General features: G+C 40.6%; 1 protein-coding gene across 1 annotated transcript in view; it reads left to right on the top strand.

Moving 5' to 3' along the window:
* The first annotated feature begins 8,472 nt into the window (after positions 1-8,472).
* TMEM131 (transmembrane protein 131) overlaps positions 8,473-25,434 on the top strand; it is a 93,228-nt gene continuing 76,266 nt past the window's right edge. The window contains exon 1 of the mRNA XM_036379145.2: positions 8,473-8,690. Coding sequence (XP_036235038.2) covers positions 8,525-8,690 — 166 coding nt within the window. The 5' untranslated portion in view covers positions 8,473-8,524. The remainder of the gene's footprint in view (positions 8,691-25,434) is intronic.

Below are 25,434 nucleotides of genomic sequence, written 5' to 3'. Positions count from 1 at the left end.
ATACACTCATGCAATCACACTGTGTCAAAGTACAATGAGAAGCAAAGGAATGCTGGCAAGAGAACATCCTATATAAGCTATGATTAAGACATTAACAGAACCATTATTTATTACTCAATTTTCTATCACAGCAACCAAGATCAAAGGTTTTGTCTTTTATTCCCCTAGGAAAACCTTATCTGGATCAAGCTGAGTCATACTATTCAGATTTTTTTGCAGAACTCTCTCCTAGGTGGGCTTTTCATGAACTTTCAAATGTACTTTCTTCAGCTCAGCCCTCCATATCCGTCTCGTCTCCATTCACCACCTAAATCATTTACACACAAGTAAGTCTGGATTTTATTGCTTACTGTTTCACTTGGAGCCACAAGAAACCCATCTGTCTTTGAAAAGCTTAATTTCATTTCAAAGTAATTTAAAAAATGTCAGTTTAGAGCTGCTCTGGTTTTAATTTTTTTTCCTTTGGTTTCAATATAATGCCATTTTTACATTTTACTTGAACAATCCAAAAGGATTATATACTATGAAATTTGAAATTATATACTAAGAGTGTCATTGTCACAGGAAGTTTGTTTCCACTGCAGTGCCTAGCAATTCTCTCTGTGTCTGTGTACAAGTGCTGCAGTAGCCATTGTGGGAACTGACTTCTGCAACTAAGCAGAAGTGCAGGGTGGTACATGCAGTTGCTTATGGTCTGAGCCAGCTGGAGGTTATCCAGGCTGGGTATCAGGTAGCTGCACTAACGAAGAGCTCACAGCTGTGTTGATAAGTCCTGCAGAGAGAACAGTTATGGTAAATGCACACACAGTGTCACACTGTCACGGTTTCAGTTTTCATATCAGAGCTGGCCTGCAGCCTGGTAGCTCAAAGTATAAGAGCAGGCAAGCAGCTCTCACACCCATCCATACAGATATAATCCCTGAGGTATGCATGAGGTCTTTTAATATTCCAGAGAGAACGTCAGTTCCAAAATGCTCTGTTTTCTCTGGGTTCTCAGTTCTCTCTGTTAGATGAAATTCCACCTCCACCCTGATGCGTGCCCAGACGTCTATGCCTCAGTTTGGACAGGCAAGGCTGACAGCTCTTGTGTTGCTTGATGGGAAAGCAGCACCTGGAAGAAGAGCAGCAGGTTCTTATTAAAAATAAATTTCTTTTAAAAAAATTAACTAGTTATGTGGGAGCCTCAGCTTAGGCTTCCTTGGCACTCCAACCAACCACAGCTCCTCATTCAAGACAGCACTTCGTCTTTTGAATCTTTTTGTATAACAAAAGACTGGGATGTTTCATACTTTGATCTTATGCAGACTGGGGTTTGATAGACACTAGATGAAATTTTGCAGGAGACTAAAATATGCTAGCCCTGTTAGGATGAGGTGGCACTGGGAACTGCAGCAAATTCCTGGCTATATCCCATTTGCTCAGCCCCATGCTGTTACTTAAGTGTCATGCAGGAGCTGTGTTGGTCCTGTCCTGCTCAGCTGGTGCCACTTCTCTCTTTTTCTGCTCTTTTTTTTTCTGCCCTGCCTGGTGTCTCCTCTGAAGGGTGAAAGGGAGGAGACAACACCCATGAGCTCTACATCTCATCCCCTCAGACCTCACTCCTTCCCCTGGAGCCTTATAGCACAAAAAGAATGGCACAGCATACTTTAAAAGAAGTTGAGGAGATCTCAAACAAACATGGAGGCTGAGGGAACAGAGCCTTGAATGTTCATACTGGTACAGTCTGTATTGGGGCTAACCTTCATCCATAAATATCTCTGTAGTGCTTCTTGGGAGCCTTTATTTGCCAGTGTGAGAGACGAGATAATAAGCACTTGGAGACATGTTAAAGTGATGTCGATCAGTTCACAGCAGCAGAATATCAGGGACGATCTTTCCAAACATACAAGGTTGTACCATGAGAGTCTACCCTAGCACTTGGTCTTTTTTGGTTTTTTCTATTATAACATGCAGAAGTGAAAGAGATGCTTACCCACAACAGCAGAGGGGAAGTCAGACAAGAGCGAAGAGCCATTATTTATACAATCCAACCCAGAAACACAAATGAGACAACAGCAGAGCAAAAGAGAAGTGCATATCTGAGAGCCTGTACACAGAATGCCAGTACTAATGACAACCTGGCTACCTGAAAGGACAGGAAAGTCCAGACATCCCCTTACTTATACTTCATATCATAGAGCGTATGCCTCAGTTAGGATGGAGAAAATATTTAGTGTTGTCTAGAGGGCAATGAGAATGAGGCAATCATCAAACTCATCAAACTCCTCCACAAGTGAGACTTTAAAAACACAGAGCAAAAGACACAACGCATGCACAGAAAGCCGTAAAAAACAGATTGAACCATTTTCAATTTTTAAGGCATTTAATCAAATTCTACAATCAGAATTTCATCCTACCTCATCCTGCAAAGTAATCTTCGTGAACAGATGTCTCTGACTTTGGTCTCTTTGAGGATGAGGGGCCCAGGCAGCAACTGGAATCCACAGCATTTGATGTATGCCCTCTTTGCACACTTCATCTATTGTTCTGTTCAGCTTTTAAATTGAAATCAACAGTCCTCATAAAAAAAATGCCCTCCTATGATATAGGTTCCACGAGCATTGGTAGGTAATCTGGGACTGATAAACTCTGGCCATGAATTTCAGATGGAGGTATCTGTGGCTGAGCTTCTGAATCTGCATGGAGACAACTAGATAAATGATCAAGTGTGTTGGTGATTTTAAATTCTCCATGAAAATGAGTTGCACTTCAGTCTGAGTATGAACTAACATCTTTTCACGCAAGTACAGAAACCCTTTGGCATTGGCACATCATTGCAGTGCTGTTGGATGTGCTCATCAGAAAATAGAGCACACAGCTGAGTGTATCACTATTATGGTAGAATCCAATTTTACTGAAAGAACAGGTTTCCAGTGAAGTTTCAACACCCAGAAAAGCTTTAGGAACTTAAGGATGCAGTTCTGTGTATCTTTGGGCTGAACAAGATATTTATCAGCATTCTGTTCAGGTGCATTTATTTTATTTTCCTTTCTCCTTTCTCTGTTTTTCTATGGCATCAGTGGATTACTTCTGCAGTCATGAATGTTTTAGCATAAGATGCCTGCTCTTATGGCAGAAAATTCAATACACAGGATTTACCATACAATTAGCATCTATCTAGCATGATTTTGTGGGTACCACACTATGATACCATGTCAGCAGTCTTGGATTTATACCAGACTATGACAGAGACGAGGATTGTGTTAGAAAGTTCCAGCTTTGCTGAATCAGTGTGGAGTATGGGTGGAATAAATATCACAAACCTTGCTGTCACACCAAAATACCTATCCACTACACCTGAAATTGTGCCAGGCTGCCAAACATTGGGAGAGGCAATAATACTGTGCTGACAGCAAGTAGGGCTGTATTGCTGCACCCTTGGGGAGTGAATCTGGAAGGTCTGGCTCATACTAGCAAGGCATCTAACAAACACACAGCCAAACAGGAGCAGTTCCCTTCACTGACAGTACTCGTATGCACAAAGCTAACCTGGTGCTGAAGTCTTCTGCCATGCCAGGTTTTGAGGTAGGATAGAGTCCTTTGTGTTCTATCCCCCAAACTCACTATGACCCAGTGCACAGCAGAGCATGGGATAGGCTGTGAGGATGCTGCAAATGCATGAGGTCAAGTAACAGCCACTGAACTATAGCCACACAACATCCCTTTCTAGCCAGCCTCCTCCATGCCTTCACCTTTTTCTATATCAAACCTACATGCTGGACACAACTCCTTAGGAGTTAGACACAACTCCCAGATCAGCCCAGCCCACTCTGCCTGGTGCTAGGATCACTACAGGAAAGAGGGACAAGAACAGAGCATTTGAAAGACACTGATGTACCAGTGGGGAAACCTGAATTGGTGGTCAAATAAATGAGGCTAATGCTTGTTTCATGCATCTTTCCAGGTACCTATCCACAGCAACAGTTCACATCCCAGTTCACAACAGGGATATTACCACAAAATACTGCATCTTTTATTTACTGTTCTTTTATTAGAAAAATGTGGCAAACCAAAATCAGAGTCATGGCTTTTATCAAGGCAAAGCTGAAAGTGGGCTCTCATCAGGCAAGTGTGTATCAGATTATGAGCCCAAACAAAAGGTCATAATCCCTTTCTCCAAAAAAGAAACTTCTGGATCATTACATTTAATTCTTAAAATGCAAAATTCTTAAGGAAATTGGGGATTTTTTTTCTCATGGGATTAATAAAAATCATATGACATATCTTGGATTTTAATTTAGGTGCATGATAATATGAGTGATTAAGCAAACAGAAAATCAAAGTAGAACAAATAATAACACCCCCCCCCCCCCCAATTCACCACTCTAGAAAATAAAATCATTAAGTAAAAAGTAACGAGGGTTCACTGAAAATAAATCTTGTAGACAATCCTGGCTATTAAAATCCCAATGTACCATATCTCCTCTGTTTTCATCATGCACAAGTTTCACAATGTCACCAATGTTGGAAACAAAGCCCTCCAATGACTTGAAGCTGACATGGAAAATGAAGCAGTAGGGGAGTCCTGAGCCACTGGTCCTGAAAACAGGGCTGTCTTCAGCACACAGATCCAGTATTGGCAAGTAAAAGGCACACCACAGATCCACTGGCCAGTAAACCCTGCTTTAGGGTGCTCAAAAACATAGCCAAGTGATGGGGAGCATCAAATTGATGCAAAGTAATTTTGGCAGCTCAAGCTTATTGAAACATTTCCAAAAGGACAACTTTCCCCTGGTAGACTCAGTGGTATGAGCATTGTTTCTCTGTCATCCATCATAACATGGAGGCAAATGAAGTAATGTGAGGAACAGCAACAAGCATTATCTGGAAGAGTGGTTTTATAGGGAAAGGTTAAAAGAGCTTAATACATCCAGTTTTGTTAAAGCAGAGGTAGATGGAGGCATGTTTCCAGCCAGCAAACGTTAAAGTAATGCAAACCCTAAAGATGGAAAGGAAATTCTTGGGCTTATACATATGGGAACAAGTAGGAATAAATGAAAAGAGGTGGGGATATACTGAATATCAGAAAACCTTGTTGGCAGTGAAGAGCAGAGCCTGTGCAAGATTTTCAGGATAATTTTTAAAGTTATTTAAAAATAATTTGAAAAATATGAATAAACAAGCTACTAGGAGTAAGACTTTACTAGCAGAAGAGTTGATTGGATTACACAACAGCCTCCTCTATCCCCATTTCTTCCTTTGCTTGGTTTATCTTTTACCAGTTAACAATATACAACATTTGGTAAAAGCAAAAAAAAGTAACCTAAGGCACATTCATTACAGAAATCTCAATGCTGATTTAAGAGAGTTTATATGCTCCTGGATCCTGAGAAATTGACCCCACAAAAATTTCTCGTTTATTTGAGTGCAACATCACTTGGATTTGATCCATGTCCCACAGAAGAGGTAATTCCCTTCAGGAGAGACAAGGTGGTTCAAACAATGGATTATTGGTTTTGTAGTCTGTCAGGCAGATAATCTCTAGTGAGTACCAGCAGTTGAAAAGGTTACAGCTTCTAACTAACCAGACTGACACTCTCCCAGAAATTTCTGCTTCCATATCAAGGTGGCAGAAGCAAAAAAAATTACTATAACCTATCAACAAAGGTATCTTACATGACAATTGAATGAGAGCATTTTGGTGTGCTTAGGAGGAATATTTTAAACTATCACAGCTCAGTAAATGCAGTAAATGCAGCAGTCTTTAGGTACACGATTTTTCACTCAGGGTGGAAGAACCACCACACTCTTCTGATGTTAACTTTACCCTGATCGTTGTGCTAGCAAAGCTGACAGTGGCTGCAGGAATCAGAGTACAGCTCTCTGTCTCAAAGTCTTTCTGATGTGTTCTGTAGAACAGGGCATTTCTTCATCTGATGAGTCAGCTGTTGAACTTTAGTGCCTAAGTATTTCTGTCATTTCTGTTTATTAACACAAATACACTTCCATAAGAACTATAATCTAGGTCTTGTCATAGTTTATTATAAGAAGCTTTTTTCTAGTATAGAAATTGTTTTCTAAACTGTTCAACATGCTCAAGCAACACTGCAGTATCCAAATGTTGGTATTTATATGCACTGCATGTATAAATGAAACAACTTGAAGAACCTCAAATACGTATGAAATAATATAACCCAGATTAAAGCAGAAATAAATTAATGGAATGCTTTTTTGCTTTATCATTTACAGACATTGGACCATATTGTATTGGTTTTTCCTGCACAGAAAACAGTGGGAGTTCTGGACAAAGATGAAAGGGAGAATATGTACTGTGAGCTGTTTGTTTTCTACTCATAATATCTTTTGAAAAAGACATTCTGTATTTAGAACAAATAAAAACTGCCCATATTTTAATGTTGAAAAGTTGAAGATTCATAGGTACCATAACAGTAGGACTCATAGTTCTCTTCTCATTTATATCCTGGCAGATTTTGCTATGCTTATGTCTTAGCTTTTTTAGAGTTCCCATTCATTTTAGTGGATAGGACGCTCTAGAGCATGAATTATGAGAAAGTCTTTCTGCTTGGTTGTGCAATAGGGAATTTGAAATACAAGTAATAGAAATTAGCTGACTTTTTTTTCCCAGAAGAGTAATGCATGTACAGCAGAAGCCCAGTAAGGAAGGTAAAATCAAAATCCTAGAGGGTCCACTGTAATAAGAAAGCATCACTAACTGCTGTTTATCTTTCTGAGTTCTTAGGTTTGATTGTGCTCTTTGATGTACATACCTAACCCCCACAGAAGTCAACATGTGGGCTTTTGCTCACAGCAGCGATCAAGCTTTATATTTACTGTGGTTTGGGTGGTTCTGAGAAATATGAACAGAGACTCATGCTCATAAATCACTGATTTGTATAAACCCATTTTCAATGCACTAGTCAAAAGGCTATGCAAGTTTGAAAGATTAGTAATTACACAGAAGCCTTAGGTTCCTCCTCACGTCTTCTGGAAACAATCACTATGGCTGGGAAAGGTTTCAACCCAGTACTTCTAAAATTCCATTTCTCCCTTGAAAATAAACCTAGTTCATGCTGTAGCCATAGTTCAACAAAACAACCACCTCCAGACTTTCAAGGTGTCTTTAGGGAGTTTTAACAATAAAGAACAATGTATGTTATGACTGTGTAAGAGCCATAACAAACGTTACTATTTTTAGTTAGGCTGTTAGTCAGTCCCTTAGAGACTCTGGCTCTATTACACTACCAAGATCGGTTATACTGTTGTGACAGATGAAACTCAGTGATGTGTTCAACCACTTCAAATCCAGTGTGACGTGTTGATCAGGTGGTGAAATGAGCAGTTGAGATGGCACGTGGGTGCATACAGGTTTTTATTCTAAAAAGGTAAGGCAGTTCTTCAGTGAACAGACTATACTACAGACTTTTGCTCCTGACACTTTATCCAAGATGACTTCGAGACTATCAGTCCTGTACAGATGATACCCAGACCACATCTCTTACTGGGAGCATTGCCACATGGCACACCTGGTACCACAGCTTCTGTCAGCACTGGTTCCACGGACCCATTTCCCAGTGTAACCTCCACCTGACAGACACCAACCTCATACGTATAACAATGCGCCTATTCCCCCACTGCAAATTCACTCCATGCCTTCCCAAAGGCCTTACGGCCACGCGTGTCACTCAACAGACAGCGATAGGTACACGTCTTCCCTGCAGAGGGGCAGACGGGTGGTGTCACGCCCTAGCTCCAGCACAGGCTCTCACTGCGCCTCTGAGGCATACAAAACCTCGCAGCCCTCCGCTTCCGCTGCGGCCGAGCCTGCTGCACCGATGGGACCGGCCCAGCCCGGCAGCTGAGGCAGGGAGAATTCCCTCAGCGTGAAGCTATCGAAACCCCTGCTGCACCTCGCTCCGGACCTCCAGCTGGGAATATAAGACACAGGAAAAGGACAGCGGCACCGGAGAGAAACGCCCCCGTCTCTCCAGCGAGGCCGCGCACACAAGGAGCTGCCCGCCGGCCGCCATCTTGGACGCGGCTGGGAGAAGCCGCGACGGCCTCGGCAGGGAAACAACAGCGCCCCCGGCCCGCCCTCAGACCGGGAGACGAGAGCGCTACGGAGGCGGAGTGACCGCACCGCGAACAGCCGCCGCTTACAGCAGATCTAAAATCGCATTTGAAAAAGCTAAAAAAAAAAAAAAAAAAAAAAAAAAAAAAAACAACCTCAAAACAATTAAACCAAAGCGACCCAGTCGGCAACCCTGTGACCAGAGCAGGCGGGGCCAGCGGAGGGGCGCGCTGCCCGCAGTTAAAATGGCACCTGTTCTCCGCCCCAGCCCGGTAGGGGCGTGGCCTGGCCAGGGGGCGTGGCAGTCCGTGACACGCGCGTCAGGAGCCGCAGCGCGCGCTCGCGGGGGTGTCCGCCCCGCCCCTCCCCGAGCTCCTCCGCGCGCGCGCCGCGGCCCGGCCGGAGACAGACGCGGACACTCGGCGGACCCGCGGCGGCGGCGGCAGCAGCAGCGCGATGACGGCGGCGCCCGGCTGCCCCCGCTGCTCCCCCCGCTGCCCCCGCTGCTCCCCCGGTAGCTGCCCCTTCCCCCGCGCCGGCGGCTGGGCAGCCGCCTGGCGGGGCGCGGCGCTGCGCTTCGCGCTGGCGCTGCTCCTCCACACGGCCCGGGCCGAGAAGGAAGGTGAGACCCAGATTTCCCTTCCCTTTCTTGTCCTCCTTCCCCCCGCTCCTCCTCTTCTTCCTCCGGTGGCGGTGGGGCCGTTGGCGGCCGCGGCCCGCGCCCGCTCCCCGGCGGCGGGGTGGGGGGGCGGCTGGGGAGGAGCCCGGGGTCGCCGTCCCTTGTCCCGCATCCCGCCCGCTCTGCTATCCCGCCCGCTCTGCTATCCCGCCCGCTCTGCTATCCCGCCCGCTCTGCTATCCCGCCCGCTCTGCTATCCCGCCCGCTCTGCTATCCCGCCGGTTCCCGCATCCCGCCGCTCCCGCTGCCCTGGCTGTGCGCGGAGTCGCGGCGCTGCCTCCCCCGCCCCGCCGCCGCGGCTGCCGGAGTGCGGGTGTGTGTCTGTGTCCCTGTGCCGCTGACGTTTCGCGGGGGTTTCTCCTCCCTGACAGCGGCGGGGACAGGGATGGAGCTGGAGCTGTCCTTTAAATAGGGGAAAGGGAAATAAATAAATAAATAAAATAGGAGGCTTGCTCGCGTTGAGCTGGTTTCCCTGCGGCAGGCTTCCAGTAGGAGACGAAGCCAAACCAAACAGACTGGCGAAGCAGCATGAGAAAGGGCAGAAATGCACGCTTTTGCATGGATTGGATTTTTATCCAATCACCAAGTGACAGTGGGACACCCCTTTTCCTCCCCAAACTTTTGACAGGTTTCCAGAGCCCTTTGCGGAGTCGATGGCGTTTTCTCAAACTTTTTAAAGTCCCTGTCTGACTTTCCCTAACTTGTAGTGTCTGTGATTTTGGCGTGGAGTCTTTTCATTGTGGTTTAGCAAGGAAGAAAAGCCCTGAGCGAAACACCTAAGCATAATCTGTAGCATTGCTGAGAACAGCTTTCAAGCATTTCCAAGGTGCAGACTTGTAGTCTGCTTGAAAGCATGGCTGTGTGGCAGCATGAAAAAGCAGCAGGTAAATGTAATGTATTACTAAAGTAGGTGAAGCAGATTTACTTTGGCTGGACAGGGAGAATTTGCTTTTCAGGCAAGTTGCTGCACCAGAGGAGGGAGGAGATTGAGGTCTGACAGGAAAAAAGGGAGTAAGAATAAAAAAAAGTAAGAATAAAAAGGGTATGGAATAGGAGCTTAGCAAGGAGGGTCTAATTGTATGCCTAGACCAGACTTGAGGGAAGAAATACATCCTAATAAGGCATGTATTATTAAAAAAATAGTAGATATACCTTTCTAAAGAAGGGCTCAATTCCAGTCATTTCCTAGTAGCTTCTTTTTACAAATATGGGGATGTTGATATTAAGGTGATTGAAAACCCAAATCAGTTGTTGCACAGCCACTCTTGTTCACTTGACTTTGTCTACAGGAAATGTAAACATTCAGAAAACAGTGTGAGTATTATCCCATATCCTTAGAGAGATTAGAATGTGTATGTTTGTCAGTGTGGCCTGTGGTGTCTTGAGGTACTAAAAGAGCTGAAATGCTTGAGAAATTTCTGTTTTTAACTCTTATTGTGATTTCATTCCTTCTCAGGTAATAAGGTATATGTGTTTATAAGCTTTGTCAGTGATGTCATATACTGGTATGATGGAATTGATTCATACCCTAAAAGTTGTGACAGCTAGGGTCATGGTCTGGTTGGTTCATTTATGAAGAAGATACTGTTTTTTTTTTTCTCTATGGATTTTCTTGGCATTCCTAAATAAACAAGGGCAGTTTTAGATTCACAATTTGAACAGATACGATTGAAGCCCCTCAAGACAATGAAATAGTTGTAGTGATAACATTTAGTTCTGTTTACACAGTCAATTACTTAAGACTTATTCCAGCAACACATCTTGTCATTTTCAAAAAGTGAATTTTTTTCTCAACTAGAACATGGATTTCTTTTAGCCTTCAGATTTCTGACATTTCCTGCCAAGTGTTCTGCTGTTTAGGGTAGTTATGAGTGGTACATCTAAGGTCATCAAATAAGTGTTTCTTTGGTGTTCGTTTGGTTTTTTTTTCTGTTATTCATCTTTTATGAACTCCTGAGCAGAATTCACTGGCAATCTGCATTTGTGGATCACATGTTAGAAAGTGTTGTCTTGCTTCTATTTGCTGAGTGCAATGACTGTTTAAACCCTGGATTAAAAAAAAGCAAAACAAAACATAAACCAAACAATAGTTTTAAAGCAAGACAAAGATTAAAGGGACTTGTGAGAGCTAGTTCCACTGATCTTAAGCTACAATGTAAGTGCCAGTCTGCAAGAGGTAGTGACTGAACACAGGAGAGGAAGGACCACTTTGGACACTGGGCCTTGAGGGAGCTCAAAATGAAACAGTAGTTGAGAAGAAAGGAGGGGATCACATTCAGGCTCTGTCCTTTAAGTGCCTTGGTTTTTACCAGGTTGTGTCAAGTTAAACGTAGTAAGACAGTTTAAAAATAATAGTCAGGAAGCAGGGAGTAGCTAGGAATATCCTTTCCATCTCCCAAATGTGGGCATACATTTTTCACTACAGCTGCAGGAAGGAAGCTGTGGAGAGGGATTAGGCCTGAGGTTGTGCATTGTTGTTCCTGAGCACTGCCAAGTTGAAGGTGGCTGTGGTAAGTAAGACACAGGGCAGTATGTACTCCAGAGAAGTTGGTACAGAAAACACTTGATAGAAGCAAGTGCCAAGTGAACAGTGTGAGAAGAATAGATCAGAATATGACAAAAGAAAATGAAAAATGAATGTGGAGGACATTCTTTTCCTCGTACCTTGCATATACATGAGGAGAAACTGGGGGAATGATGGAGCTGATGGAGAGAAAATTATGCTGGCTTCATGTGGAGAAGAACCAGCAAGCAGTTCTTTATGGATGGAGCTGTCACACGTAGAAACAAGATTGATGCTGGAGTATGCTAGATAGACATGACTATTTCTTGTGCCCAGTCTTAGTTAAGGAGTTTGAGGGGGGCAAATGTAAACATCTTTGCCTAAAAGCGAGAAACAAAACTGAAATCTGTGTGTTCTAGCTGTAAATCAAAGTCTTGAGGAACTGTGACATTGCTGTACACTCTCTCTGTGCTAGAAAAATAGAACTTCTGGAATTTATCTGGTATCTGAGCAGATAGCAGAGTAAACTGTGATTGAACCAGCCAGAGAACCTTAAACATCAATTTCAGACTAAACACTGATATGTGGCTTTTCTTTTTTTGTGCCTAGCTGGGTCCTCCTGAGTGCCCATGTATTGCTGAGGAATGAGTAAGACTGAGAAGGTTGTAAAATTTTATGTTTGTTTTTTTTTCAGTTAGGAAATCTGTGAACCATTGAAAAGAATGACATGGAAGGAAAAAATTTCAGTCTCAAAGAGCCTCTTGCTATTTAGGAGGGGCAAAAAATAACTTTATAGTTTCTTTGGGAAATATGTATGATTTTCAGGATTTTTGTAAGGCTTATCCTTTCCTAGGGTAACTATCACATTCTGTATTGCCACATAGATTGAGGACAACTGTCAGTTTATATTGGTGTCCTTTTTGTTTGGTGTTCTGTTTGTTTTGTTTTGAGATTTGTTTTGTGGGTTTTTTTTTTTTTGGTTGGGGCTGACACACAACATACACAGAATAGCCTTCTGGGTTTTAGCTAGCTGGAAGCCATAGTAATGCCATAACCCCATGGTAAGTTAAGTGTTTTGAAGATAAAGGTCTAATGTGAGGATGCTTTTTTACCTGAACTGTTTTGTGTTGGCTTCCTTATTTATATACATTTATGTATTTTTAGAAAATCTTCACTTTATACAACTCTTTTTTTTTTTTAAATCCTGTTTTATTTGGCCAGCTGACTGAAAGCTTGTTGAGAATACTTTGATAGTTGTTTTACCTACCCATCTGCTCACAATATAGGTGCAGGTAGAGCAAGGTTGATATTTAGGCTATGTTCAATTGCTGACTGTAATTTTTGAAGTTACATCTTAGTGCTGGATCTGGGAAAAAAATTCTATTTAAACATTACATTATGAAACCAGACAGACCAGTGAAAATAGCTCTTTTTTTTCTTAATGCTTGATGTATTCTCTTCTAGCTTCCTAGAAACCAAGTTAGTTACTGAGTGTAAGTGGGATATTGTCATCAGAGCAGTGTACTGATATGTTGGAATTCTGGTTCTATTTTTGTCATTCTTTCCAATCTCAAACAAATCACTTTTGCTTTTTGTTTTTTACTGATATCTACAATAGCAAACCAGTATACTTCACAGGAATATCAAAACTAGATTAATATTGGAAGATGATTGAGAGAAAGCTTATATGCTTAATATTATAAAAAGTCTCTTCACACATACTGCTTGTTTGTCATATTCTGCTGTCAGAACTAATCTACAGCATGCCAGCTTTTACTTTTATGCTGGTGTTTTGACCCTGGCTAAATCAAAATTTCATTCAGAAAGAATGACCTCAATCAAACTGAAAACACTCCAGCAGTTGAAGTAGCACATCAGAACCATGAAGAGTGTGAGGAAAACAAAGTGGATAAAAATTGACCATGCTATCTCACTGTGGTTTTGAAACTTAAGTGTGGGACAGCTGATTAGGTCTGCACTGTGTCTGTGCACTTGTGAATGAAAAATACTGACCATGTGCTGGGATTGAGTGTGCTTACTAGCTTGTGAAATCTTTGAACTAAAATAAAGGAAAAATTTTACTGCAGTGGACAGGAAGTTGAGACCCCATATTCTCTGTGACCTTCAATGTAATCTCAAAGTGGGTGCTATCATCTCCCTGCACCTCTTTCTCCCTCGCTGGTGTTCAGTTATATTGCATGTGTGAAGCAGACTGGAGTCCCCTCACCTGCAGAGGTCCATTGAAGGATGGTGTGCTCAGTTCAGGGCCTTGGATTGTCATCTCTTGAAGGAACTTGCTGTGGATTTGTGTAGTGCCTAATATGATGAAATTCCACCAGAGTGTGCGGAAGTCAATAGGCTTGGCATTATTTAAAGCTTTCAGTTGTGATTTTTTTGTGAATGATTGCAATATGGATTGCTCTGAGTCATCTGGATGTATTTGTGCATTTTAAAATTTTCAGTTGTTTGCTTGGACGTTTGCTGTGAGTCACTTTATTTCAAAGCCTACCCAGTTTTACACTGCTTAAAGTGATATGGGTTATGGTTCCACAGTGTGATTTACTGAGCCTGTAAGTTCAAATAATCTTTTCAAACAGTAAACTTGGTAAATTACCTGAGAGTCTGACAGTGAATGGTGGATGCTGTGGTTCATGCATAACGAGCAGTAAAAGTTATGTGACTGAAGCACAGGGTAGAACCAGTTTGGTTTGTTCCTGTGTTTGTGGGTTCGGCAAGAATAGAAGTCTATAATAATCTCTTTTATTTCTCTTGCTTGTACCTTCTGTCCCGTGTAGCACCCCTGACTTTGTCAGTCTACAGCATGAAATTACCTGGGTGCAGCAGGCATTCAAGGAAGTGTTTTGTTTCTTTTTTCCTCTAAAAGACAGCAGTTGAATTAAATTTCTACTCTTCATAGTAATAAGTGGGAGTACTTGGAACTGGACTGAGTAATACCTAGAGCAGCCTCCTCTAACTAGATGTTCTCTGATCAGGTGACTGGGGTGGAGCCTCTGGGGTCACATCCAGCCTGCATTATCCTGTAGTTCCAAAAGTTGAGCACAGTAGGTCCTTACAATGGAAGCAGCTGATTTGATCCATTCACACTGTGGGAGTTAGCAAACTTGAGTTTGAACTAAAGTTATTTTTAAAATAATTCCTGTTTTTCAAAAAAATTATGTTAGTTTTTCAGCATTTTAATTATTTATACCAAGACAGAGGATGCAGAATTTCTTCTTGCATTGGGGGAAACCAAAGGAACCAGTGACCATTAGATCTAAATACTTCAAGTTTATCTTTCTAGTCATAAATTCAATCAAAGAATAAACTTGTGTCAGATACGGATTTGTTAGAGGCAGCTGTTAAAATTTTAATGGGATGCAAGATTGTTATGTATTTCTGTTTTCTCAACTATCCTTATAGAATAGTTAGTGATTTACTGACTGCAGCAAAGATATAGTGCAGCATTTGCATTTAACATTTTTGAAATCTGATTTTAACATTTTCTCATAAGGATCCTTGGATAACTTTTGCTTTGGAATATGAAAGGGATTAAACCAGGATCATGTCTGTCTGTCTCTTAGAAAACCTTGGATGTAATGGGGAAATAGCAGAGCGCTGAAGGATTGCCATTTAGTTCCAGTCCCTGAAAAGGAGGATAAAATTGAGGTGTTTCACTAGTTTGAGATTTTCCTGGTACAGTTACCAGATTAATCTTCTCACTAAGACTAGCATAGATGCATTTTTAATACCTCTTCTACTGCCTGGCATAGCTTGCAACAGAGAACCATCTGAGAACAGGAGTTCTGCTGTCCTTATCAAACTGGTTTTAGAGATATCTGAGTGAAATTTAGTGGAAGGAACTGTACAGGAAATGAAACTACAGCTCCTTCTGTCTGTGTACTCTATGAAACTACAAAATGTTATGTAATAGAACTGTTCGGCTGACTAATGCAACATACTTAGTTTTTTTAAGTAATTTTATAAATGGATCCATTGCCTGTTCTTCATGAAGCAGTTTGTCTTCACAATGTCATAAGCATTATTTGAGGGTTTTTTTCAGTTGAACACTTAGATCCGTGTTGGACTGTATAGATTTGGTGTAATAGGATGTACATGGACTTTCTAAAGTTACTTAAACTAGGAAAATCCCAGCCAACCCTTGGTTAAAAGGTTAGGGTTTTTTTAAAGTTAGTTGAGGAAGCACAGCTAGTATGATGTTAAACAGATTAAATCACCATTTGAAGGAGTGATGATAGGAGACAAAGTTGTAAACATGCATGGTACCAATTTAAGTAGTCTGCAATATTTCCTAATAAATATGTTAAATGAATTTAAAGACTTGTTATCTGAAGCTTGTAAATGAATAGAAAATCATCTAGAAACACAGAAGTCGTCTAAGTGAATCAGTGATTTGCACCAAAATACTGTACAAATATTTACAGGTGGATTTTGTAGATAATGATAAAAACTATCTGGGCAACTAGATAAACTGCAAGGTGTATGGTTTTGGTTTATTTCCAGCAGTGGTTCATGTTCTACCTCAGAGGCTGGCTACAAGGAGCTCTTCCTGGCTCTATTCTGGAACCTGTCCTGCTTTAGATATTTGTCACTGATCTGGAGTTGGAATGTACCAATACTCAAGGGCAAGTCTGCATTTGGGAGAGAGCTAAGCAGGACAGAACAATGAGCTGACAGGACCTTCATGAAATCCAAAAAGGACAAATGGAAAGCCCTTTATATGGGACAGAATAACCACCTGCAGGGAATACAACCTGGAAATGCTGTTCATGAGTCAGCAATGTACCCTGGCAACATATAGGAGTGTAGCCACTGGGCTGAACAACGTGATTATTCCTGTTTAGTCAGCACTTAATAGAACACACCTAAACCACTGTGTCTAGTTTTGTTCTCTGCCATCCCACTGGAAGTCTGCAAGGATGGTCAATATATGCATGACCTGTGAATGGAGGCTGAGGGACCTTGTGGCAGTATGCCAAAATCATAGTAGTTTATGGAGGAAAATGGAGCCTGACTCCTCACAGAGGTCCATGGCTGGAGCCTGAGACAGTGGCCATAAAGTTAAACATAAAGAAAAGTCCAGGAGATGCTGCTCTCTGATGATCTGAGTAAGAGAGGCACTCGGGCACTATAAAATAGCATTGAAAATTCTGTTTATTAAAGCTAACCATATAAAGAGAGAGTAGTACAGATAATCTTGGATCTCTTTTGATGCTGAGAACCCTGAATTGTGCAGCACCCAACAGACCTTTGAATGGACCCCCATGTGCAACACACTGTGCAGACCCCATCCAGAAAGGTTACCCTATTTTGCTCTTTTGCTGGATTTCCTTCCTTGTAAGAAGACAAGTCTATTCATAATTTTTGCTGTCAGTTAGAAAGGACGTTCACATGGGAACTTCCATCTGCACTTTCAGATAAAGCAAGGCCACCCAGGTGGCATAATCACTGGTGATGTTGATTGCAGCTTCTCTGGGCTCCCCCTGCAGCCACGGAGTACGTGCAGCGCGGCCAGCCCAGACACGCAGCCCAGCACAGGGTGGGTCTGTTGGGCTTGGCTCCTGCATGGATCACTGCCTCCCATCTCTCATGGGCTTCCAGTCAGCGTGGCTGGGATCTTCTGCCTTGATGTGATGAGTCTGTATTTCACCATGAGGCTGGTCAGGCAGTGAAGCAGGTTCTCTAGGGAGGTTATGGAATCTCTGCCTTTGGATGTTTTCAAGACCCACCTAAATGAGAGCCTAAAGCAACACCATCCAAATTCAGCATTCACTTTACTTCTGCAGAAGGTTGAGCTGGATGACAGTCTTAATGTCCATTCCACCCTCAGTTTCCCTGTCTCAATATTTTGTGCCTCCCCTGTGATCTTAAAACTTAGTTAGAGCTTGCAGTACTTTAGTTGCAGCTGATGGGAATATCTGCTGTAAGACAGAAGTCTGACTTTTCGTGTAACTCCGTGGTGAAGCCAGTGTTATGGTAATAGTAATACAGATAAAATTTTGGTAGAAGCAGAGCTGTAATTGTACCAGGAAGCTTCATGAGTTGCTGCATCACTAAAAAAGGGTGATCATACATAAAAACAGGACCTTGTCAATCATTCCTTATTTCTGTAATTGTGGATCACATACACTTTTTTGTCGCCATGTTTTTGTTCTTTCTCTTGAAAAATTTGTTTCTAAAGGAGTATTTGTGTCCCACCTTTCATGTGAAGCATAATACAGCTATTAGTTTTTGCCTTTGCTAGCTGCTGGCAATATAGCAATACATTCAATTGTGATTTACATGTTAATATACAAGATGTATTAAAGTTAACAATCTGTGCAGCTAATATGTCTGAAGAAATACTGAGAGATTTGGATAGTTAATGTTGTGAAGTTTTTGACTATTCTTTTCTTGCAGTGGGGGACATGGAGTACTTTTCCCTTACTAGAAATCATTTCCTTCTTGTCTGTTTGCTTTGGTATTCTCAGCTGTGTGTAACTTCAATCTGTGGAGGCAGCAACAGGCAGTTTAGAGGTACCAGAAATGACCATTATTTAGTGTGTACTAGGAAGCACTGAGGCTACTCTTGCCCTCTGAGTTGTCTCTCCTAAGTATAAGAAGATAAGGAAGGGGGTGTATGTGTGTAACTTTTATATTATGATACAGCTGCTTTTATATTATCATATACCTTGCCAGTTGCCTTTTGTGTAGCTTAACTAGGTCATGATGTGCCCATATACCTTTGGCTGACCTGTATCATCCAAAATATTCAAAAGATTAATAAATTCCTTGTTTTGGAGAAACATCCCAAACATTTGATGTTCAAGGAGAGATGGTTGTCATTGACAGAGTCTGAATCTTCACAGGTAAAGTCACTCTGCCAATCAGTACTACTGAATATCATTATCTGATGGAGAAAAGATTGAAATGAACTTCCAGTTCATCAGGGGAAATTTGATCAGAGTTTTCTACTTGATGAGTGCTGTGAATTCTTCCTTTGATTAAATGAGATTTCTCTAAGGAAAAAGACTAGACTAAGGACCTCGGAGATTGAATAAAACATTTATTTATTTAGCATTATTTAATTAATCATCCTTTAAAAATACCTGTTTTGTGAAAAAACCCCTCTAATGTTGAATTTAGCAAAGGTCTTCCTGTTTAGGTTGAGAGACTGAGTACTAGGCATATCAAAGTAGAAATGAGAACTATTTTTGAGTGAAGTCTTGTCTTAGGGGGCAGCTTAGTGATGAGTAAATTAGATGTCTCTCCATAACATACTCTGTCACTAAGCCTAAGGGTTTGGAATTATTGGGTGAAATCATGATCTGTGTTGCACCAGGTGTCAACTTAGATCATCACAGCTGTTTGTAAAAGAGTCTGACCAGAAGAGAGTGTTTATTTACTTCTGAGGGGTAACTGCTTCCACGGTATTGTAGCAGAAATGCTAAATTGCATTTCTGCAAGCATTTAATTTCCCTATGCCTACTTGCACCTTTAATTTCTTATTAATGTTTTTGAAGTGTTCCCCCCAAACTGAAATTCGCCTGTTTTGTTTAATTGTTTTTGCTCTGTGTTTTATCTTCTTTCAAAGATTCTTTCCAAACTTTCAGTTGTTCTTCTCCACCCTTTTCTCCTCTGGTTTTATCAGACTTTGCAACCAGCTTTTTCCTGCTGGTGGTCTGTGTTCCCTCATGGCAAGTCAACAGACTGCTGTGCTCAGCAATCAATAAGTAGTGTTACTGCCACATCATTAACACTACAGCTTTAACGTCAGACCTTTTCTACCTTTTCCTGGCCTTTGATTGTTGTATTTATAAACTTCATATGGCAGCTGAACCAGCATTATCTTGCCACTCTTTTTCACTTGTCGTCAGCCTTAATAGCTGTTTCCAGTGGACACTCGAGCGTTGCCGAGTGAGCATAGGAGGGGCGGAGATCTGTGCTCCTCCCTGCCAATGATACTTCTCTCCAGTAACTTGGTATTAACCAAGTCGCAACTGTTACACAACAAAATATAAACAATTGTGTTGTTCGTGTACCCTTGTTCTTCTGAAAATTCATGCAGTTCCGCCTTGGTAACTGACCAAGAAAAAAAGGGAGGCAAGATCAGAGCTCTCACTTAGTAGACTGCTGTTTCTGTGCCATAAGATGAGTGATAGAAAGCATTCTCTGTAGTAGCTAGTAAGATAGGAGTAAGGATGGAAAACTGAGCAGTGTCCACAGAGCATAAGCTGTAGCTCTTACCTGATGGCATTCACCTTGCCAGCAAGACATTTAGATGTCAGGAGGTATCTGCCTGGCTCTGTCACCTTCCTGTTCTGTGGAGGGTTTTTTAGAAACTCTAAAAATTGCATCTTCCTTCCTATTTTCTGTGATGTGGAGAACAATGCTTGATCTTGGTTGGTTTTTATTAAGGTCATTAATCATCCTGGATGTACCTTCTAGGTGGGTCTTTCCATTGTGTTGATACAACCCTTTTTATTGCATAAGTGGGGGTCTGTTCACTGGTTCATTTCATAGGAGTATAAGTTTGGAAGACTGATGTTAATGGCAATAGCTGAAATTATTGTCATTTAATGCATTGTTCTCCTGAGGCTCCAGAAGCCATGAACTGACTGCTGTTTCTGGCAAGCTACATTTTGAATGTTGCTATAGGCTATAATTGTTTCTATATGCTAAAAAGATTAGAATGCCATTAAGTGCATGTTATCTTTTTGCACAACAGGTTTCAGTGCTACATGAGCAGTAAAACTGCCATAATGAAAAGTTTCTGATCTAAAACTTGAGAAATTGAGATAAATCCTTAAGAGTAGTTTGGAGGGACTGTTGTTTTCCCCCGTCTCATTGCAGCACTACTTACCTTGTTTTTGAGGGTAGTTCCAAATAATTTTATGTCTGTACACATTCAATAACAATACATGTATAGGAGTATAATTTAATTTACATATTGAAATTTTAAAATGGCCATTGTTAGAATGAATTGAAAGCCACATTTGGTATGGCTTAAAGCAAAAAAAAAATATGGATGCTATTTGCAGATGTTTGTTTTCTCTCTAGCTCCCTTTTAATTTTTTTACTCTCTTTAAATGATTTCTGAGAAGTTTCCATGAGTGTCAGGAGTATTGTTCTCTTTGGCTTAAAAATAGCATGCATGAAAGTTTTTCTCCTGCTTAGAGAATTATTTCTCCTTTTTATTTAATTTAAAAAGAAATTATTTTAAAATAAGTTTTCTCATACATACCCCCTGTGAATGGAATTGAGTATTATTTCTTGAGAAGCACTTTGGAGCAGGAAATAAATATCTTTGGAGGAGCTAAAGAAATTTTTGAAAAGTTTAAAAGTAAAGCATCAACTTCGAGCATCTGGCAGCTTTCAAAGTAGTATTTTAGTGTTTTTTTTCCAGTGAAGTTTTATGGCCTTTACTGCTACTACCTGAAATCTGCCATTTTGGCCAATAGCAGATAGTTTTTTTGCACTCACTTAAAAAAACTAGATGAAAATAATAATTGCTTTAGTCAAAGTGGATGGAAATGCACATTTCTGTAAAGCAGAAATACAGGCTGAATACAGAATAAGCATCTGAGAATAAAGGTGTATGAATAAAATGTAATCTTTTTGTGTGTCAATCTGAAATCATCTAATGTAATTTTGTTAGGAATATAAATAAAAGCAGATTTTTAGGTGGAGTACATGTTACTTTCAGTGAGCTTTTCTGTTTCTATGTATGCTTGTATAGTTTTTTGCAAGGATATATCTATCACAGAACACATCTAATTAGTGTTAGCTGTAAAAGAAACCTTGATGCAGTTGCACTGTCTTCTGAAGCATGAAACACATGTTGTGAGCCAGGTGTGTGAGCAGTGGCTTCAGGGTGGAGACTCACTTTCTTCCTTTCTCAGTCTAAGCAGTAGCTTCATTGTCTGTCTGGAGCCTGTGTTCTGAATCAGAATCATGCTGTCACTTTCTGTTTCATGGCTAGCTTTAAAAACTGAATTGGTGACTGAATTCCTAAAAATCTGCATCAGTCTTAACTAAGGCGAAAAGAGATGAGTGAATGAGCACAATGTGACAACTCTTCTTACTAGGGAAGGGCCTTGCTGGGCAAAGAAGCTTGTCTTTTATCTGAAGGCAGAAAAGACACAAAAGTTAGTGGAAGATTACATGCAGACTTACTTGGCTGTCAGTGATATGCTCAATTTGTGCTGTTGTGTGCAGTAAAGTAGAAATCATTTGACTTCCCCCCCCCCCCCCCCCCCCCCCACCGTGAAATAGTGTGCTCAGGTATTGCAAGTGATCCACTGTCTCTGTTTAGCTTGTATTAATTTGGGCATAGGTTGGTGCATATGAACTTACTTGAGTATGTATTGTGTAAAGTCAGATTTTTTTTTTTTTTAATGAGGAGTATAAAATGAGGGTTTTGATGAAGATTCTGGGGTTTTTTATTTAGCTTAATATATTGCTTTCTCATTTCACATGATGATTAAAGTGCATTATCTAGGGATGGTTCTATTTCAAATCTAATATATATAAACAGAAAATACAAATTTGGCCAGTTGGCTTTTTGAGGGATGGTCATTAGAGATTTTAATAATGAAGAAAGAATAAATATGTTTCTGTGTAAAAAGACTTCAAAGTGTGATGTTTGTGATCTTTACTGCATGTGATCTTTACTGCATTGTGTGTATTTTCTTGGTCGTGGTGACTCTTCCTGAGGTCTGCTGGAAAAATTATTGATTTCCTTATGTTATGGAGTACTGGAAAATAAATAAGTAAATTGCCTAGGTAAGTGCAAGAGGATTTAGCTGGAAAGCAAACCTGCTGGCTGGTGATTCTCACTTGCCTGACATTCACTGTCTCATGAGAGAATGACCTTTTACATTTCCAGTGAGCAGTCACCTGTTGGGACATAGGCAGAAATCCAGGCTGATAGCTACACTGACTTGTCTGTCTTGGAGAACAGGCCTTTTTTAAACAGATTTGGTGTGTTGGACACTGAACTGGGACGTATTTCTTGAGGCTCACCAGACTTCTGTAGTCCTGAAGCTGATTAAAATGGTCACTCGCATTACAGTGTAACAGTGTTTTCCCTTATGTGTATGGTATTTTATTTTTTACAATGGAATTTTCCATCCATAATAATTTCATTTTTTCATTCTTTATCCACCTACCTGTATTCCCCAAGCTGCTCAGTTTTCCACTGTTCAGGATGATTGAAATTGTGTGACTGTGCATAAGCGGTTAATTCATAGTCAGAGCTTTAAAAGTAACTTGTCTAAGTTTAGTTCTGCACTTTAACCAATAGTGATACAAATGTAGCAATTACAGTTACATAGGCAGAAGTGAATGGCATTTTAGCACATTGTAATTGGCTCATGTGGTTATAGTTACCTTGAAGTGAGCTTAGTCATTAAGACAAAGGGTTAGAAACTGGACTTTAAAAAAAATTTAATGTAAATTAGAAATTATTTAAATAATTGACCTTTCCCTATTTTGGTAAGATAGGACACTGTTTTTAGAACTGGGAGAAAATTCGTGGACTAGATGATACCGGTTTGTATAAATCCAGTTTAGAAGAAAGAAGACTGGCTTAGACAAGATTTAGGAAAGAAAACAGTTCTTGCAAGCATGTAAGAGAATATATAAAGATCATTAGCATAAAAATAAATCAATGCACTGCTATTGAGTAGCTGTTCCAGAGCTAAGTTATATTTCAGAATAGGGGTTTTATAAATGTATATATGCCAGAATGTACTTCCCTATTAAAATGAAAAAAATAACAGTGGCTAAAGGAAAGATAAGTGTGCAAAGCCACCTTAAAAATTGGATCTCAGTCAGAGTAGGCCTCATAAACTGTGAGCCACGGAGATTTTTTTTTTGTGTTAACACACCAAGAGCCTTGGCAAATTCACTCCTCGCATTACATGCAAATTTATTCTGTTTTGTGTAATTCAGTCACAGCTGAAGACTGGTGTTGGTTAAAGTGATTTTGATATTAAGTTCCTGTTTGCTTTGGAGATGTGTGGGATTTTAAAATTTTCTTGTTATTTGATGGTTTATAGGTCTGTATTTTTCTTGTTTTAGCCCCAAATATCAAAGGCTTGGACTAGACACAATCAAAATAGTGATGTGTTTGAGCAAGATTTCTCTATTAGGTGTATAAACTTTTGAAAATAAGCTACTTAAGTTAATTCAGCTACTATTGGTTTAATTTTCTATCAAGCACTGTGATGTTGTTGGAAAGGGCAGGGGAAAGCATTTAGGAATCTTCTGGTAATAATGACTAGATAGTGCTTTCACTGTTCCAGAAAGCCATGGTTTGGGGACTGCGGGGTATGGTTGTGGTGGTGGGTTTTCTTTTGCCATTTTCTTAAGAGTTTGGGATGCTTGGAAAGTGCTGACAAGAACAAGCTGTTCTGGAGCAAGTGGAAAGCCTAGGTTCATGGTCTTTTTCTGGTATCTTTTATGGGCTTTTCACAGTAAAGCTGACAATCAAAGAAGTTGCATTTTAAAGGTTAGAGATTGAAAACAGAAATTGAAACTTAGAGTATTTTTAGTGTAAGCTTTATGTATTCTGTTAGTAGTGACCTACTGTCTGAAAAGAGGAAACCAAGAATACACAAGCCAGAAGCTGAAAAAAAATGACCCTGAAATCATATAATATCCTAGTAGCTAGAATGACTGAAATAGTTACAGATTCTCATCAATCTGTTACATTTGCTTTTTGCAGAAGTTTGAAAGGATAGAGGCCTTCTCTTGAGAGGGATTTGTGTATACCTCTCAGAAGAAAGTATTCTGTTCAGGATAGGTGAAGAGGAAATGAGACTAAGATTCTTCTGGCCTTGAAATCTGCGGATATGAATATGTATCCTTTTCCTTCTTTGGTCCATGAACATTTAAAGTTTGACTAATAGCTATTATAATAAGCCCTCAGGGCTTCAGTTGCCTATAGGCTCAGGAAGGAATTATTTTCCATATGTGTAATGCGGCTTCTTGGCTGCTGATTTGTGCAGTGGCAGATCACGCTGTGACAGCTGAAATGCTTCCTACCCCAAATATTATGTTGTGCCCCTCTTGTAGCAGTCACCAGTCATGTCGCAGGGATGACTAAAATAGCACAGGCAAGAGTTCTTAATTTGCTGCATTTTACTCTTCCAGAATATTAAAATATTGGCTACAGTATTAGACTGGTAATGGACCATGATGGTATCAGCTTAAGCTTTGGGAAGAAGTTTTCCCAAGGGAAATTGTTAGGGACTTAGCAGAAAACAGTCATCTTCCTCTGTAGCATGAGGAATAGTTCACCTAATAAAGCATGCCCAAGTGATCTCATACTTAATTATTTACAGTGACTTTGCACATTGGTAATAACCTATTGTCTATCGGTGACAATAGGTACGTTGTGTAAAAGGACAGTAAAAACTGGTTTTGGGCTTGCATTGCAAAGTTTGTGAACTTGCTTAGGTCAGGTAGCACAAATGCAAAAGATGAGCAACTGCTTCTAATTCTGGAACGGGTAAAAAAGGACCCACAAGGGCACTGTCAGCATTTCACTTTGAAGAAAACTTTGTCCTCTCTGTGGTCCGTGTTGGATGGTTTGAGAGCTGCTCTCAGAGGGATTCAGGTGACTCTTTATGACTCGTCAGTGGAGGTTTTTTAAAATGTAATTAGTTTTGCCTCATTTGAATGAGGTGGCTTGTTGTTTCATCCTGAATTGAGAGTCTGAGAAGCCAGTTGCAAAAACAAGCTTTCATCTCATGAAGGTATATGTATTTACTTGCTATTTCCTTGCTTTGATGAAATAACCAATAAAGAGAAACGCTTGAAAGGCTTGAAAGTTAGTCTAAACCAAAATGAAAGGTATAACCACAGCAACTTCATCACCACCTCGGTTGAGATGTGTCTGCTGTGAAATGGACAGCAGCCAGACTTTGCAGTGCATCTGACTTCACCTGGCACTGTCATCTGCTCTCTGAAAACATTTCTTAAATGGTATAGTGATGAATAGCACTTCTATTTAACGGTGTTTTCCATTGAAAATGTTCTGTAACATCTGTTGCTTTGTTCATAACTTGTTGTAAAGATGGAATAATTAAAGAGTGGCTGAAAAAGTGTTTGTAGCTTACAGAAGGTCTGTCTGAATTCAAGATGCTTGGGTAGAAAGCTTGGGCTAATTTCTGGGGGCTT

Source organism: Molothrus ater, chromosome 2, assembly GCF_012460135.2.
Source record: "Molothrus ater isolate BHLD 08-10-18 breed brown headed cowbird chromosome 2, BPBGC_Mater_1.1, whole genome shotgun sequence".
NCBI lineage: Eukaryota > Metazoa > Chordata > Aves > Passeriformes > Icteridae > Molothrus > Molothrus ater.
Note: the sequence above shows the minus strand (reverse complement) of the source record. Positions and strands in the feature narration are given on the sequence as shown.